General features: G+C 45.1%; 1 protein-coding gene across 1 annotated transcript; it reads left to right on the top strand.

Annotated features, from left to right (window-relative positions):
* Window positions 1-677: 677 nt before the first annotated feature.
* Window positions 678-5,902, top strand: LOC123482980 (transmembrane 4 L6 family member 5-like). The gene is made up of 6 exons (XM_045212236.1): window positions 678-1,266; window positions 2,494-2,574; window positions 2,840-2,982; window positions 3,918-4,056; window positions 4,255-4,308; window positions 5,662-5,902. Exons 1-6 carry the CDS (start codon window positions 1,093-1,095, stop codon window positions 5,677-5,679), a joined length of 609 nt encoding a protein of 202 aa, XP_045068171.1. The 5' UTR covers window positions 678-1,092; the 3' UTR covers window positions 5,680-5,902.
* Window positions 5,903-14,341: the final 8,439 nt, after the last annotated feature.

Raw genomic sequence — 14,341 nt, 5'->3', positions numbered from 1 at the left:
AGAGTCCCGAGCAGAGTCTTGCAAGCAGGCACAGGTACAAGCAATGTCCCACAGCTTAACCACCGTATTTATCCTGTAGTGTATGTGATTTTAACATTACGGCACTCACACCTGTCTGATGTCCACTGTCATTCACTGTAACATCACTGTAATATACAGTGGACGTCAGAGAAGGTCAGTGTTCTGGATGTCCCATATGGGGGCTACACTTAAGACAGCCTTTCCAGCTGAAGGAGAGCTCCCTGGTCCAGTCCACAGCTGGATGTAAGTACAAGGTGTCCCAACATGTGAGAAATGGTTGGCGTTATTATTACTCTGCACTATGAGACTCAGTAATAAATCCATACCACTATGACATCATTGAGAACACTAATCAAACAAGTCAATTGATACAACAGCCATAAAAATGATGACTTGTTTCCATTGATGATATAAGCTGTCAGGCTGATGAAGTTAGTTGGATTCCAGTATTTTAATGTGAATTTTGCTATCTTCTCCTCTGTGTCATCATTAGTGTGCTTGTGCTTTCCCCTACAAATACCTGTGAGATCGATCAGCCTCCGTTCAGTGAAGGAGAGACAGAATCCCCCGGCCAGTCCACCAACCCCCCTCTCTGTGTTAACAAACCATAAATATCACTGATACCAACAGCCAGAGTACACACATGGGCAGGTATCAAAGGGCAATTCTAGAATTTACTCCTGTTCAGTTCCATTCCGCAGGCTGGCAAGGGACCTGTGTTCCACTTCCAGGGGACTATACCAGAACTGAAGGGCTGAAAGAGAAGACTTTAGAAGAATATTTATTGTCCAGCACAGTGGGATATACTGGACACACTGGCTCCTGAGACCAACGACAGCCACGCCATCTCAGCCTCTTCTTCAATTCTCGCTCCTGCTGTGTGTGTCATTCTGTCTTGAGTCGTGAGGTGTCTTTTTCCCACCAAACTTCTATCTACTATCTCTTCTCCAGTCTGGGTCTACTTTCCACTGTCTCTGTCTGTGTGTGGCTGTAGATCTCCACTCCTCCTGTCCCTCTGTCATACCCTACCTGCAGTGTCACTGAGCTATCTGGTGACGGTGTAAAGACAGTATGTGTTGCACAGGGAAGTGTTCTCGTCTGGTGGGCCTGATCCTGTTGCCCTCGGCGTTTGCCTGTATCATCTCCAACATCCTCCTGTTCTTCCCCGACGGAAAGCAGCAGGAGAGCAGCCATGTCTCCATGCAGGTCTGGCTCATGGGCGGCCTCATCGGAGGGGGAATATTCGTGAGTATATTGACTGAGCATAGATGGACACCTTTACACCACTCATTCACCTGTACCCTCATGGGAAAAAAGGTTCTACAAAGGGTTCGACCTGGAACCCAAAAGGGTTCTTCAAAAGGTTCTCACATGGGGACAGCCGAAGAACACATTTGGAACCCTTTTTTCTAAGAGTGTACAAAGACTACAGGGCTATAGCGGTCATCTTGGGACAGGTCTCCCTTGTAAAAGACATGGAAACACCTGTGTAATAATGTATACATCCCTGGCTGGATAAAGGCATTTCCAGAATGTTTGTATTCTTCAGTGATATAAGTAGAATTTTGGAAGGATTTGGTATGAATAAAGATGAAAGATTATGGCAGAAAAGGAAGAAGAGGTTATGGTTGTTATTCTATTATCACAGACGGAGAGTAAAGGTAACATTGATTAATGGTTGACTATTTAATTACAGTGGGGAACATATTGTACTTCCCTCACTCTATTTGTCCTCCACTCCCAGGATGCATTGTGATATCAAAAGCATAACTCTCTCAAACATTACATCGAACAGAGCCACACTGGCACCAGTACATGCCAGTAGTGGGAAACAGATAGATAGTCAGTTTCCATCATCACTTTTGATATGCCTTGGGCAAAAAACTTTGGTCAGTAGACTACCAAATTGCTGCTATCAGAATATCCACTTTGATGCCCTTGTCAGTGGAAACTAAGCAAGCTGTTTTATATGGGTTTTATACCCTGTGGTATAATAGATAATAGATGTGATGATAAAGACGTTTCAGGGCCTATAACAGGGTGTGTCTTTATTAACAGTGTATTCATTATTATCTGGAGGAAATGTGAACAGCTCTAGTTGTTCAAGCCAACCCACTACTGTACTGTACTGTATGTTAGTACGCCCTCTTACTCCCAATCCCATCCATCCATCCCAGTCAGTCCTTGCCCTTTGGAACGAGAGGAGATTTGATTCAGGATTTGACTAATATTTACGTAGAAGATAAGAGGATACGCGTGCACTGCACTCACAAACACAAATATGCAAGCGCATTCACGCACACACGCGTGCACGCACACACACACACATACTGGAACGTGAGCAAAGAGCTCAAGAAGTACCCATACAATCAAGTGTTTTTTTTCACAGCAATATTTTCTCGGTGTTTTAGTGCATGTTATGATAGTTGATATGGATGATAAAGGTATCCTGTCTGTCTGTATTCTTTTCAGATGCTGTGCCCCAGCTGTTCGGCTATCAGGGCCGGGGGCAAGGGTTGCTGTGGAAATGGTTGCTGTGGAAACCGTTGCAGAGTGAGTAGGGGGTTTCCACTAGATAGCACAGCCACAAAGTCAATATTGGCTATAGCGTAACAATTAATGAAAACAAAAATAAATTAATATAAGGTTAGGGTTAGGCATAAGGTTAGTAGTGTGGAGCAGTTCAGAAAAAAAAAAAAAGCGAAACTCAGGAAATTGATGTAAGTGAAGGAGAGGCAGAAAAGGAGGATATTAAGTGTGTGTGTGTGTGTGTGTGTGTGTGTGTGTGTGTGTGTGTGTGTGTGATTGTCTCCAACAGATGCTGAACTCTGTCTTCTCTGCTGCATTCGGTTTGGTCGGAGCTATCTACTGCACCAGTGTCTCTTCAGCGGGACTGGCCATTGGACCTAAATGTGAGGTTGCTAGTGGAAAATGGGAATACCCCTTTGAGGACCTACCAGGGTGAGTCTCTCTCTCTCTCTCTCTCTCTCTCTCTCTCTCTCTCTCTCTCTCTCTCTCTCTCTCTCTCTCTCTCTCTCTCTCTCTCTGTCTCTCTCTCTCTCTCTCTCTCTCTCTCTCTCTCTCTCTCTCTCTCTCTCTCTCTCTCTCTCTCGAAGTGGACATTAATATGCAATTTGGACAACATCCAGTTGATGGCAGAATAGACTAGTGGGTAAGTAGCAGACACCTCAACCCTCAACCCAGATCAGATTCAGTCAGGGAGCATGCGGGCTCTGAATGTTTCAAGACCACCTCAACTAAACTAGGCCCAGGCATGTTGTTTTTCCTGGTCAGGTCACATAGTTAATAACATATCAAACATCTATACGGCATCATGACAGAGTTGCAACAAGTTTATGGTAGAAATAATAAACAGAAGGATGTTGACGTTTCTGTGGTGTACATGCATGAGCATGGAAATACTCTCTCTTTGTAGTCAGAGCCAAAGATAATGCTGTGGTTGTAGGGAATCAAGTTTGACAGCTGATTACTGAATAGATGATAATGACAGATGTCTGCACTGTTTTAACCTGTCCTCCCTTCTGCTACTTACTGAACTGTATCTCTCTTCTCTGGCCATCGTTTCAACTTATCCTCTCTTCACTAAACCTGCCTCTTCATCTTTACTTTCCCTCAATACTTTACTTTCTCCCCTCCGTTCATAATGGATCTATTTGAAACACATTGGACTATGACGCTCCTCTAACCTCCTTTTGCATTCCCTCTCTTCCCTCTTACCCCTAAACCACTCTCGTCCATCCCTGTCCTTTTTCACCCCTTTCTTCCTCCGCATCCCCATTTTCCGTTCTTCCTCTCATTCCTGTCCTCTCTCACATCTTCATCCCCTCCCTACTCCCTCCTCCCATCCCCCTCTCCCCCTTCCCCCTCCTCTATAGTGGGAACAGCAGTTACCTGTTTGACCACTCCCTGTGGAAACTGTGTGTGGCCCCTGCCAATGCAGCCCTGTGGCACCTGGTCCTCTTCTCCATCACGCTGGGCCTGGGGGGCCTGCAACTCATCCTCTGTGGCATCCAGGTCAGAGAATTGAATAGAACACATAGCTTTTGTCCCAAATGGCACCCTATTCCCTATATACTAGTGCACTACTTTTGACCAGAACCCTATGGGCCCTGGTCACAAGTAGTTCACTATAAAGGGAATAGGTTGCATTTTGGGACGTAGACATACTTTCATAATGATGCATGTAATTGAATGTATCGCTGTGACATCCAGGTAGTCAACGGCTGCATCGGCTGCTTCTGTGGGGACTGTCGTGACGACAAGGAGGTAAAGAAACAAATTAATCTGATTATCAATTGATTTGAAATGATTGTTGATTAATTATAAATAATTATATTATATGGCTGACCCAGTGTTTCTGCAGAAGTAATTATGCTGTTGTAACATTTGATAGTTGAGTAGAGGAGTGTTGAGTTTTTGTTCTGAAGTAAAATAATGCCATTTATAAGAAATTGACCATTTACAGAATAGCACAACATATCTGTATAGTTGGGTTAGGTAAGGGTAATGTGAAAGGATTGCACTAAAACCACTCTAACAAGCATACATGAAGGGTTATTATTACCTGAGTACAATCTGATGACCCAACACAATGCACAAGCCTAATAGATTGAAGTCCAGCTCAGCGAAATTCAGGCTAAAATTAATAAATCAATGGGTGGTTAAAGATTAAGCTGAGATTTAGTTGCTGGTTGAACATACAGTAAGAGGAGGTATGTACACAAAGATCCTGTACATTATTATGTTGTGTACCTTTATTCACTCACCTCCCATTCTGTTGCTTCCCAAATGGCACCCTATTCATTTACATTTACATTTACATTTTAGTCATTTAGCAGACGCTCTTATCCAGAGCGACTTACAGTTAGTGCATACATTATTTTTTTATCGAACCCACAACCCTGGCGTTGCAAACGCCATGCTCTACCAACTGAGCTACATCCCCTGCCGGCCATTCCCTCCCCTACCCTGGACGACGCTGGGCCAATTGTGCGCGCCGCCCCATGGGTCTCCCGGTCGCGGCCGGCTACGACAGAGCCTGGATTCGAACCAGGATCTCTAGTGGAACAGCTAGCACTGCGATGCAGTGCCTTAGACCACTGCGCCACTATTCCTTATATAGTGCACTACTTTTGACGAGAGTCATATGGGGCCCTTGTCAAAAGTAGTGCACTATATAGGGAATAGGATGCCATTTGTGATGCAGACACTTAACCTATGCTTGCAATATATTAATATCCATTGATTCTTGTTGAATCACTGTGTTAAATCAGTGATGTATAAAATATCAAACATTAACGATGGTAACAAGATATTAATTACTCTTCTTCCAATAACCACAAAACCCTAAATCTGAGGTTGCCTTTTGAAGAAGTGATTTTTTTTTATTTTTTTTTTTCCATTTTTAGTCATTTAGCAGACGCTCTTATCCAGAGCGACTTACAGGAGCAATTAGGGTTAAGTGCCTTGCTTAAGGGCACATCGACAGATTTTTCACCTAGTTGGCTCGGGGATTAGAACCAGCGACCTTTCAGTTACTGGCACAACGCTCTTACCCACTAAGCTACCTGCCGCCCCATGTTATGAACATGTATAATTGTTTCTGGTTTATTTTTGCAGGATGATGGAGGATTGTGAGATGGAGTGAGAAGAAGTAGAGAGGACTGCCCTGCAATGCCACAGCCTGTCTCCCTGACGACTAGTGCTGAGCGATTAGTGCGTTTTGAGTTCGGTTCAGTTTCGGTTAGATTCTAAAAGATTATCACGGTTTTTGATTTCGGGTTCGATTATATAATACACTATGCGCTATGTGTGTTGAACGCTGTAACAACACAGAATAAAACAATTAATACAAGTCCAATGATGGTAGTGACTGCCCATTACTGCTTATCACTTATTAACCATAATTCTTTCACATTACTTTACTTTAATAACATATTTGTTTTATTTTATTATTTTATTATTTCATTACAAGTCATCATCTCATATAGAGCTGCTGCCTATGCTGTCTGACAAAATCACTATTTTGTAGTTTTTCAAAGTAAATAAGGCATACTTTTATGACTGCTGAATACCAACTATCATACTTAGATCATGTATTTTCAGGCTCGCGAAGCAACTGCTTTCAATTCCTCTCGACAGCACACACGTTTTCTCTTCTCTGTCTCCCGGTCTCCGTGTCTTGCACCGCACAGACCGGACAAGTTTAAGCGGGCACACAATAGATTATGGTCATTGTAATTAATTACAACGTTTACTGCGCTAAACTATGTCGAATAGTTTAGCTCCCTACTACATCGCACAGTTCGGGCTTGATCTGAATTATCTCTACAGAAATTGCACATTGAGCTCACAGAAAACCCCCGAACCGAGGTCGGTCAATTAGTTGTTTAAAACCAAAGAATAACCGAAATTTCAGTTAATCGCTCAGCACTACTGATGACATACCAGTACCAGGACTGCCAATCACTTACTACACAATTTAAAAAAAAATGCCTATCTGCCAGGAGCTTTCCCTTTTGTGTTTGAAGCATATTGTCTGCTTTTGATATGTTCAAATCAAGCCAATGTGTCATATCAATCATAGTCATTGTAGTTCTTTAATCTCTCAAAACTGCTATGTCATAGTTGTAACTCTTGCCTCTGTTTCATGTGTTGCCCATGGAAACAAAAATACAGTAGGTCATCTGAGGATTCCTCAGGAGTTGCTCAAGTTATTTTCCATTCTTTATTTCATTTCCTTTATGCAACCATTTCTTTCACATTACCTTTTGTATATTTCTTTGTATAATCACATAAGTCAAAACAATTCAAATAAGCAATACAACTTGGAAAATTAGACATGTTTTTCTGTTATTGGTCAAGTAGTCATTGGTCAAGTAGCCTATGAAGTCTTCGTAATCTGGGTACTGGTAATTCAATACTGGCCAACAGTTAATGACGAAGGCAGACAACTGAGAAGTTCACCTGTATCAAAGTCCTAACCCAACTTAACCCAGAGTTACATAATAGAAAGCAACGAAAAATCCCTTGATTAAGCACAAAAACTGTACATCCTGTAAACTCTGCAGGAATGATTCACTTTTAATAACTATGATACGTAAGCAGAATCACTGGTCTGTTTAACCTGTCAATAACTGACCGTTTTTGCAAGGTTGTCAGAAGTGTAGGGAGAGGAAGAGAGAGAAAGAGAGGAGGGATAAAGAGAGAGGAATGAGATAAAGACAGAGATAACTCATTAGTTCTGTTACACACAGGTAGCCAGCTCAAAACTAACAGAAGTGTGTGTCAGGGGCAGGTCAGAGGTCACAGTGACCCCTGTGGTGACTGTAAGAAATGCAGATGGAAAAACTGATGTCAGGGGCTGGAGTGGACTGGAGTGAGTTGATGCTTTCGTGTAGTAGTAGAACAAGATCAGGTTAAGCTCATAATCTTTTGTTGCCATCGAGCAGCTTTGTGGTAATTGTTACCTAACTTTCCAGATAAACACTGTTAGTAGCACTAGAAGGGGATAAATATAGATTCTGTTCTCAAGAAGAAAACAAGCAGAAAGAGAGCGAGAGAAAGAGAAACAGAGAGAGGCTGTTGTATGACCGGCAGACTGACGGGGGAATACTGCACATACTTCAGCCATAACCTGAGAGAAAGGTGTACTCACAAGGGGTAACGAAACCCAAAACCACCCCTGGAAATGCCTGTGACCAAGGTTATGTTCCAATGTCCATGTACTAGGGTGGTTAACGCATAGGATGTATGCCCATTGTAGTGGTATGCTACTGGAACACAGCCAAACACTCCTCCAGAGCTCATTGGGTGGCTGAGGTCCCAGGTAGCCCTCTATTACATAAGACAAGTCAATTGGGTCTCCTATGTCAGGTAGCTCTGTTATAAAATAAGACTAGGCAGGAAAACGTGGGAGAGAAAAGAGAGTGAGAGAATTCTTTGACTGCCACTTCTCATGTGACTTACACACAAACAGAGTGAGACTGAATGAGAGAAGTTAAAGAAAGCTAAAAGAGGACAAAAGAGGTGGAGGAGAGAGAGAGTGAGCAAGAGAGAGGAAATGGACAAACAATTAGAAGGCATTGGCCAGTTTGGTAAGTCGAGTATGAAGCCAATACTTCTTGTGTTTTATACGCATGCATGGAGCACTCACTTACCCCCTGATGTGAATCCATTATTTGCCACTCAACCCCTTATGTCCCGAAAACATCTGCTCTACTCCCCTTCTCACTCCCCGTCTGGCCCAATGAGGCAGACAGAGATATAACAGAACAGAACATAACCAGCCTACTGAACCCCTTACCTGACACCCCCCCTCTCCCATCCAACCAAAAAGGGTTATTCGGCTGTCCCCATAGGAAAACCCTTTGAATAACCTCTTTTGGTTCCAGATAGAACCCTTTTGGTTCTAGGTAGAAAGAGTGTCTGCTAAATGACGTAAATGTCAATGTAAGTAGAACCCTTTTGGGTTCCATGTAGAAGGTTCTACATGGAACCCAAAATAGTTATACCTGGATCCCAAAAGAGTTCACCTGGAACAAGAAGGGTTCTCCTATGGGGACAACTGCAGAACCCTTTTGGAACCTTTTTCTCTAAGAGTGTACTCCCCCTAGACTCTGACTCCCCATCTGGGCTGAGGAGACATAATGGAACGGAGCAAAACAGAACACAACTTGTTTCAACTGGTCACAACAGCTTATACACAACTCAATAGAGTTATGTACATACATCCTACATAAATCATATATAGGCTACTCTTGTTCAGAATAACAGCAAATGACAGAAAGTGAGACGAATGTTATTCTGCTATTCTTTCAACTGTCTTCCTTTCCCTCATGTCCTTTTAACTTATCTCCTTTCCTTTCCCCAGGGATACTATGATGCCAGCAGTCAGCAGATCAGCCACCAAAGAGCTGGTTTGAAACAACAGACCTGGTGCCCAGACCAGGGCTGCTGTACCCAGACACACTAACTCTCACTAAGCATTGACCACCTCTGTAATTACACCCATATGATTACACAACCCAGTCCTGACCCGTGCCAACCATAGGGTGCCAACCCACAGAGTAGACAGACAGACGAAAACAAAGACACAGTGGAGCGGTACGGGACAAACAGGACAGGATAGGACAGGACAGGACAGGACAGGACAGAATAGGAGAGACAGGACAGGACAGGACAGGACAGGACAGGACAGGACAGAATAGGACAGGACAGGACAGGACAGGACAGGACAGAATAGGACAGGACAGGACAGGACAGAATAGGACAGGACAGGACAGGATAGGACAGGACAGGACAGGATAGGACAGGACAGGACAGAGCAGGACAGGATAGGACAGGACGGGACAGGATAGGACAGGACAGGACAGAGCAGGACAGGATAGGACGGGACAGGACAGGATGAGACAGGACAGGATGGGACAGGACAGGACAGGACAGGACAGGACAGGATAGGATAGGACAGGACAGAATAGGACAGGACAGGACAGGATAGGACAGGACGGGACAGGACAGGACAGAGCAGGACAGGATAGGACAGGACAGGACAGAGCAGGACGGGACAGAATAGGACAGGACAGGACAGAGCAGGACAGGATAGGACAGGACAGGACAAGATAGGATAGGACAGGACAGGACAGGACAGGATAGGATAGGACAGGACAGGACAGGATATGACAGGACAGGACAGGATAGGATAGGACAGGACAGGACAGAGCAGGACAGGATAGGACAGGACGGGACAGGATAGGACAGGACAGGACAGGACAGAGCAGGACAGGATAGGACAGGACGGGACGGGACAGGACGGGATGGGATGGGATGGGACAGGACAGGACAGGACAGGATAGGACAGGACAGGACAGGACAGGTCTGTGCCAACAAGTATTATAGTGTATTGTTTTGTGTATTTGTATGCCGACTTCACAAAATTAATTTCCATGTAAATGGAGAATAAAATATATCGTATCGTGGAGAGGGTATGTATTCTAGATGATCAAAATATGACATTCTTTAAAAGTATGACACTTTAGCCTAAGACAACATTCACAGTATGACCATTGTACAGTACACATCTACTCTCTCTAATATGAAAATGTTCCACTACTTATGTATCTGGGTAGATTATCAAATTCATCCATAACAGATCCTAACATCAAGCTGTTTTGAAATAGAGAAGAGTCTAGATTACCTTTCAAAACTTGTCAATGTCCAAACCAACTACATATTCTGCCTGCTTCTCAAGGATGAGCACCTGTTGTCACCATTACTGTTACTATGATGACATCAGCCAAGCCTCCATATTCTAGACATGTTTGTTAGAGTATGTTGATGCACCGTAAACAGAGATTATACAACAGACATTACATTAGTATCACCGCCACAGCAGCTTCATCATCTAAATGGAGCTCCGAGTACAAAGGAATTTGAGCTATGCTGTAAATAATAAGAAAAAAGCGACAAGAGAGAAAAAGCATGTATGATATTGGTCTTTGACATCATAGTTCTAGGAAACAGTTCTAGGAATATGTTCATAGTTTTAGTAAATAGCTATTTGGTTTGCTGGTTGGTTTTATCATCAACATGTGTTGGTGGTGGCTGGGAGGATCCTATATGGAATGGTTGTCTAGTTCTGGTTTTCTGTTCTATTTGTTCCCAGCACACAAAGGAAGAGCGGTGAGGGTACAAGAAGAGGGGAGAGAGAGTTGGGGACTCATAAATGGGAAGAAAGAGGGAGCGGGGAGGGGAGGGTGGGGAACATCATGTCCTCAAACTGCTGGACACAAGAACCAGCCGAGGGCGACGTCAACCGGCTTGTCCCCCAGGCCCCCTTATCCCGGCCCCCTGCCAAAACCCACAAGAGCCTGGATGTGTGGGAGGGGGAGATGGGGAGAAGTGAGTGAGAAGAGTAAACACATGTTAGACACACAGACCCAGACTTGATCTGACTGGTTTCGTATTAGATTTACTGACTTTGATTCAAATGTTGATCATTTGTTGATCATTGAATAGTATTAGTCCCCCATTTAGTTTACTGCATTTAGTATACTGTGTAGATACATGAAAATGCCTTTATCAGTCATGCGGTGGTGTTAGGTATGTAGAGCAGATGTATTGTAAGACAGCAGGTTGAAGTTGCTTAGTTGGGCCATCTCTCCATAGGGTGCTAACCCACAGAGTAGACAGAAGGAGGACAACAAAGATACAATGGAGAAGGACAAGACAGGACAGAACAGGACAGGATGAGACAGGACGGGACAGAACAGGACAGGACAGGCAGAACGAGACAGGACGGAACAGGACAGGACGGGACAGGACAGGACAGGACAGGACAGGATAGGACAGGATAGGACAGGACGGGACAGGACAGGACAGAGCAGGGCAGGACAGGACAGGACAGGACAGGGCAGGACAGGACAGGTCTGTGCCAACAGGTATTATAGTGTATTGTTTTGTGTATTCGTATGCCGACTTCACAAAATTAATTTCCAAATTAATGGACGGTAAAGTATATCGTATCGTGCAGAGTATGTTTTCTAGATGATCAAAATATGACATTCTTTAAAAGTATGACACTTTGGCCTAAGACAACATTCACAGTATGACCATTGTACAGTACACATCTACTCTCTCTAATATGAAAATGTTCCACTACTTATGTATCTGGGTAGATTATCAAATTCATCCATAACAGATCCTAACATCAAGCTGTTTTGAAATAGAGAAGAGTCTAGATTACCTTTCAAAGCTTGTCAATGTCCAAACCAACTACATATTCTGCCTGCTTCTCAAGGAGGAGCACCTGTTGTCACTATTAATGTTACTATGACGACATCATGAGAGCTTGGGACTAAAAGGTTCTATCTGCATTTGTGTTCTAATGTAGTTATTGACATAGCCTTGTTCTGTTCAATGTTCTCTACCTATATAGTACTATAAATACCCCAATTCCTGTTGTTAAGTTCAAAAGAATACGAGATAGAAATAGCTGACACCATTCAAACCAATGAGGTTTCGGAATATTAACGCCAATTATCTCAGAATCATCTTTTTGCAGATGGAACCTTCTAGTCCCAAGCTCTCGATTCAGCCAGGCCTCCACATTCTAAACATGTGTGTTACAGTCTGTTGATGCACCATGAATAGAGTTTATACAACAGCATCACATTAGTATCGCCGCCACCGCAGCTTCATCATCTAAATGGAGCGCCGGGTACAGACGAATTTGAGCTATGTTGTAAATAATAAGCAAAAAGCGACAAGAGAGAAAAAACATGTAAACTCAGCAAAAAAAGAAATGTCCCTTTTTCAGGACCCTGTCTTTCAAAGATAATTCGTAAAAATTCAAATAACTTCACAGATCTTCTGTCACGGTTCCCTCAGACAGAACCCAGAAGCAGACCAGGACAAGGAGAGTTGAACGAAGGTGAGGGTTTATTACAGATTCAAAAAGGTGCAGAATAATCCAGGGAACAGAGCGGGCGGCGTGGATGAGTTGTTGAGGGTGCAGTTGTTGGTCCAGTGATGGCTCGGCAGCCGCCGACCATCAGGCAGAGGTAGGGTGAAGGGTCCGGACGAGTGACTGCAGATGGAACAAAAACGGAGGTAAGTAAACAATAAACCAACAAGGTACAAAACAACAAAACTAACGCTAGAAACTCTAGGACTGATACTTCTGATAAACCTACTGTTCATGGCTAACGATCCGGCAGGAACTGGATGTTTGGCCAGAGCCTAAGAAGGGTGATGATCAGGACCAGGTGTGCAGATTGCTGATGGGATGCAGGTGCGGAAAACAAGAGAGCTCCCCGGAGCGTTCCCGAACCCTCGGGAAACTGGAGATCACGAACAGGAAAAAACTAGTCACCAGACAGGACCCGACTCAGACTGCCGGGATCGTTACAGTACCCCCCCTCCGACGAACGCCACCGGGCGGACCTCCCGGAGCGCCAGGATGGAGGCGGTAGAAATCACTGATGAGGTCAGCATCTAGGACCTGTCGCCGCGGAATCCAACTCCTCTCTTCAGGACCATACCCCTCCCAGTCCACGAGATACTGGAAACCCCGGCCCCGCCGTCTGGCATCCATGATGCGACGCACCGTGTAGGCAGGACCACCTCCGATCATCCGAGGAGGAGGAGGAGGAGGCGGAGGAGGCAACAGAGGACTGAGGAAGACAGGCTTGAGGCAGGAGACATGAAAGGTGGGATGGACTCTGAGCGTCCTCGGTAGTTTGAGTCGAACTGCCACTGGATTGATCACCTTCTCCACCACAAACGGACCAATGAACTCCGGTAACAACTTCCTAGACTCAGTCCGTAAAGGAAGATCCCGTGTGGCCAGCCAGACCCTATCTCCGATGGTGTAGGTGGGAGCGGGGATCCGGCGACGATTCGCCTGGAGCTGATACCGGTCCGAAACTCTAAGGAGTGCCTTTCTGGCCCGATGCCAGGTCCGGTGGCAACGACGAATATGGGCCTGAACAGAAGGCACTGAGAGCTCCTTCTCCTGAGAAGGGAACAAGGGAGGTTGGTAGCCATACAGGCACTGGAAGGGAGACATCCCAGTGGCAGATGTAGGGGAGAGTATTGTGGGCATACTCAACCCAAGGCAACTGAGAGACCCAGGAGGTGGGGTTGGAAGAGACCAGACAGCGTAGCGTGGATTCCATCTTCTGGTTGGCTCTCTCCGCCTGACCATTGGATTGGGGGTGAAAACCAGATGTGAGACTGACTGTAGCTCCAATGGCCAAACAGAAGGACTTCCAGACAGCAGAGGTAAACTGAGGGCCACGGTCGGAAACGATATCACTGGGCAAACCGTGGACCCTGAAAACCTCCCTAACCAGGATCTCGGACGTCTCCGAGGCAGAGGGAAGCTTGGCAATAGGCACAAAGTGGGCGAACTTGCTGAATCTGTCCACGATAGTCAGAACGACCGTGTTCCCCTCAGAAGCGGGCAACCCAGTGACGAAGTCCAGGGCCAGATGCGACCATGGTCGCCGGGGAATAGGAAGGGGGTGAAGTAGTCCAGAGCTGGGCCGATTGGTACTCTTATTCTGCGCACACACTGGACAGGCAGCAACAAACCCCCGAGTATCCTCGGCCATGGCAGGCCACCAAAAAGCGTCTGCGAAGAAACGCCATTGTCCGAGCCACGCCAGGGTGACAAGCCATCTTGCTGGCGTGGGACCATTTGAGGACAGCAGGGACGAACCGACTCAGGCACAAACAACCGACCGGGTGGACCGTTACCGGGACCGGGCTGAGTCCGAAGGGCCGCCAGCACCTCCTC

This window comes from Coregonus clupeaformis, unplaced genomic scaffold, assembly GCF_020615455.1.
Source record: "Coregonus clupeaformis isolate EN_2021a unplaced genomic scaffold, ASM2061545v1 scaf0001, whole genome shotgun sequence".
NCBI classification, from domain to species: domain Eukaryota; kingdom Metazoa; phylum Chordata; class Actinopteri; order Salmoniformes; family Salmonidae; genus Coregonus; species Coregonus clupeaformis.
This window is presented reverse-complemented; position numbering and strand designations above follow the sequence as displayed.

Coding starts and splice junctions, on each gene's coding strand:
- LOC123482980 (XM_045212236.1), top strand. CDS start 1,093: ATGTGTTGCACAGGGAAGTGTTCTCGTCTGGTGGGCCTGATCCTGTTG. Junction 1,267..2,493: donor TCATCGGAGGGGGAATATTC/GTGAGTATATTG, acceptor TATTCTTTTCAG/ATGCTGTGCCCCAGCTGTTC. Junction 2,983..3,917: donor CCCTTTGAGGACCTACCAGG/GTGAGTCTCTCT, acceptor CCTCCTCTATAG/TGGGAACAGCAGTTACCTGT.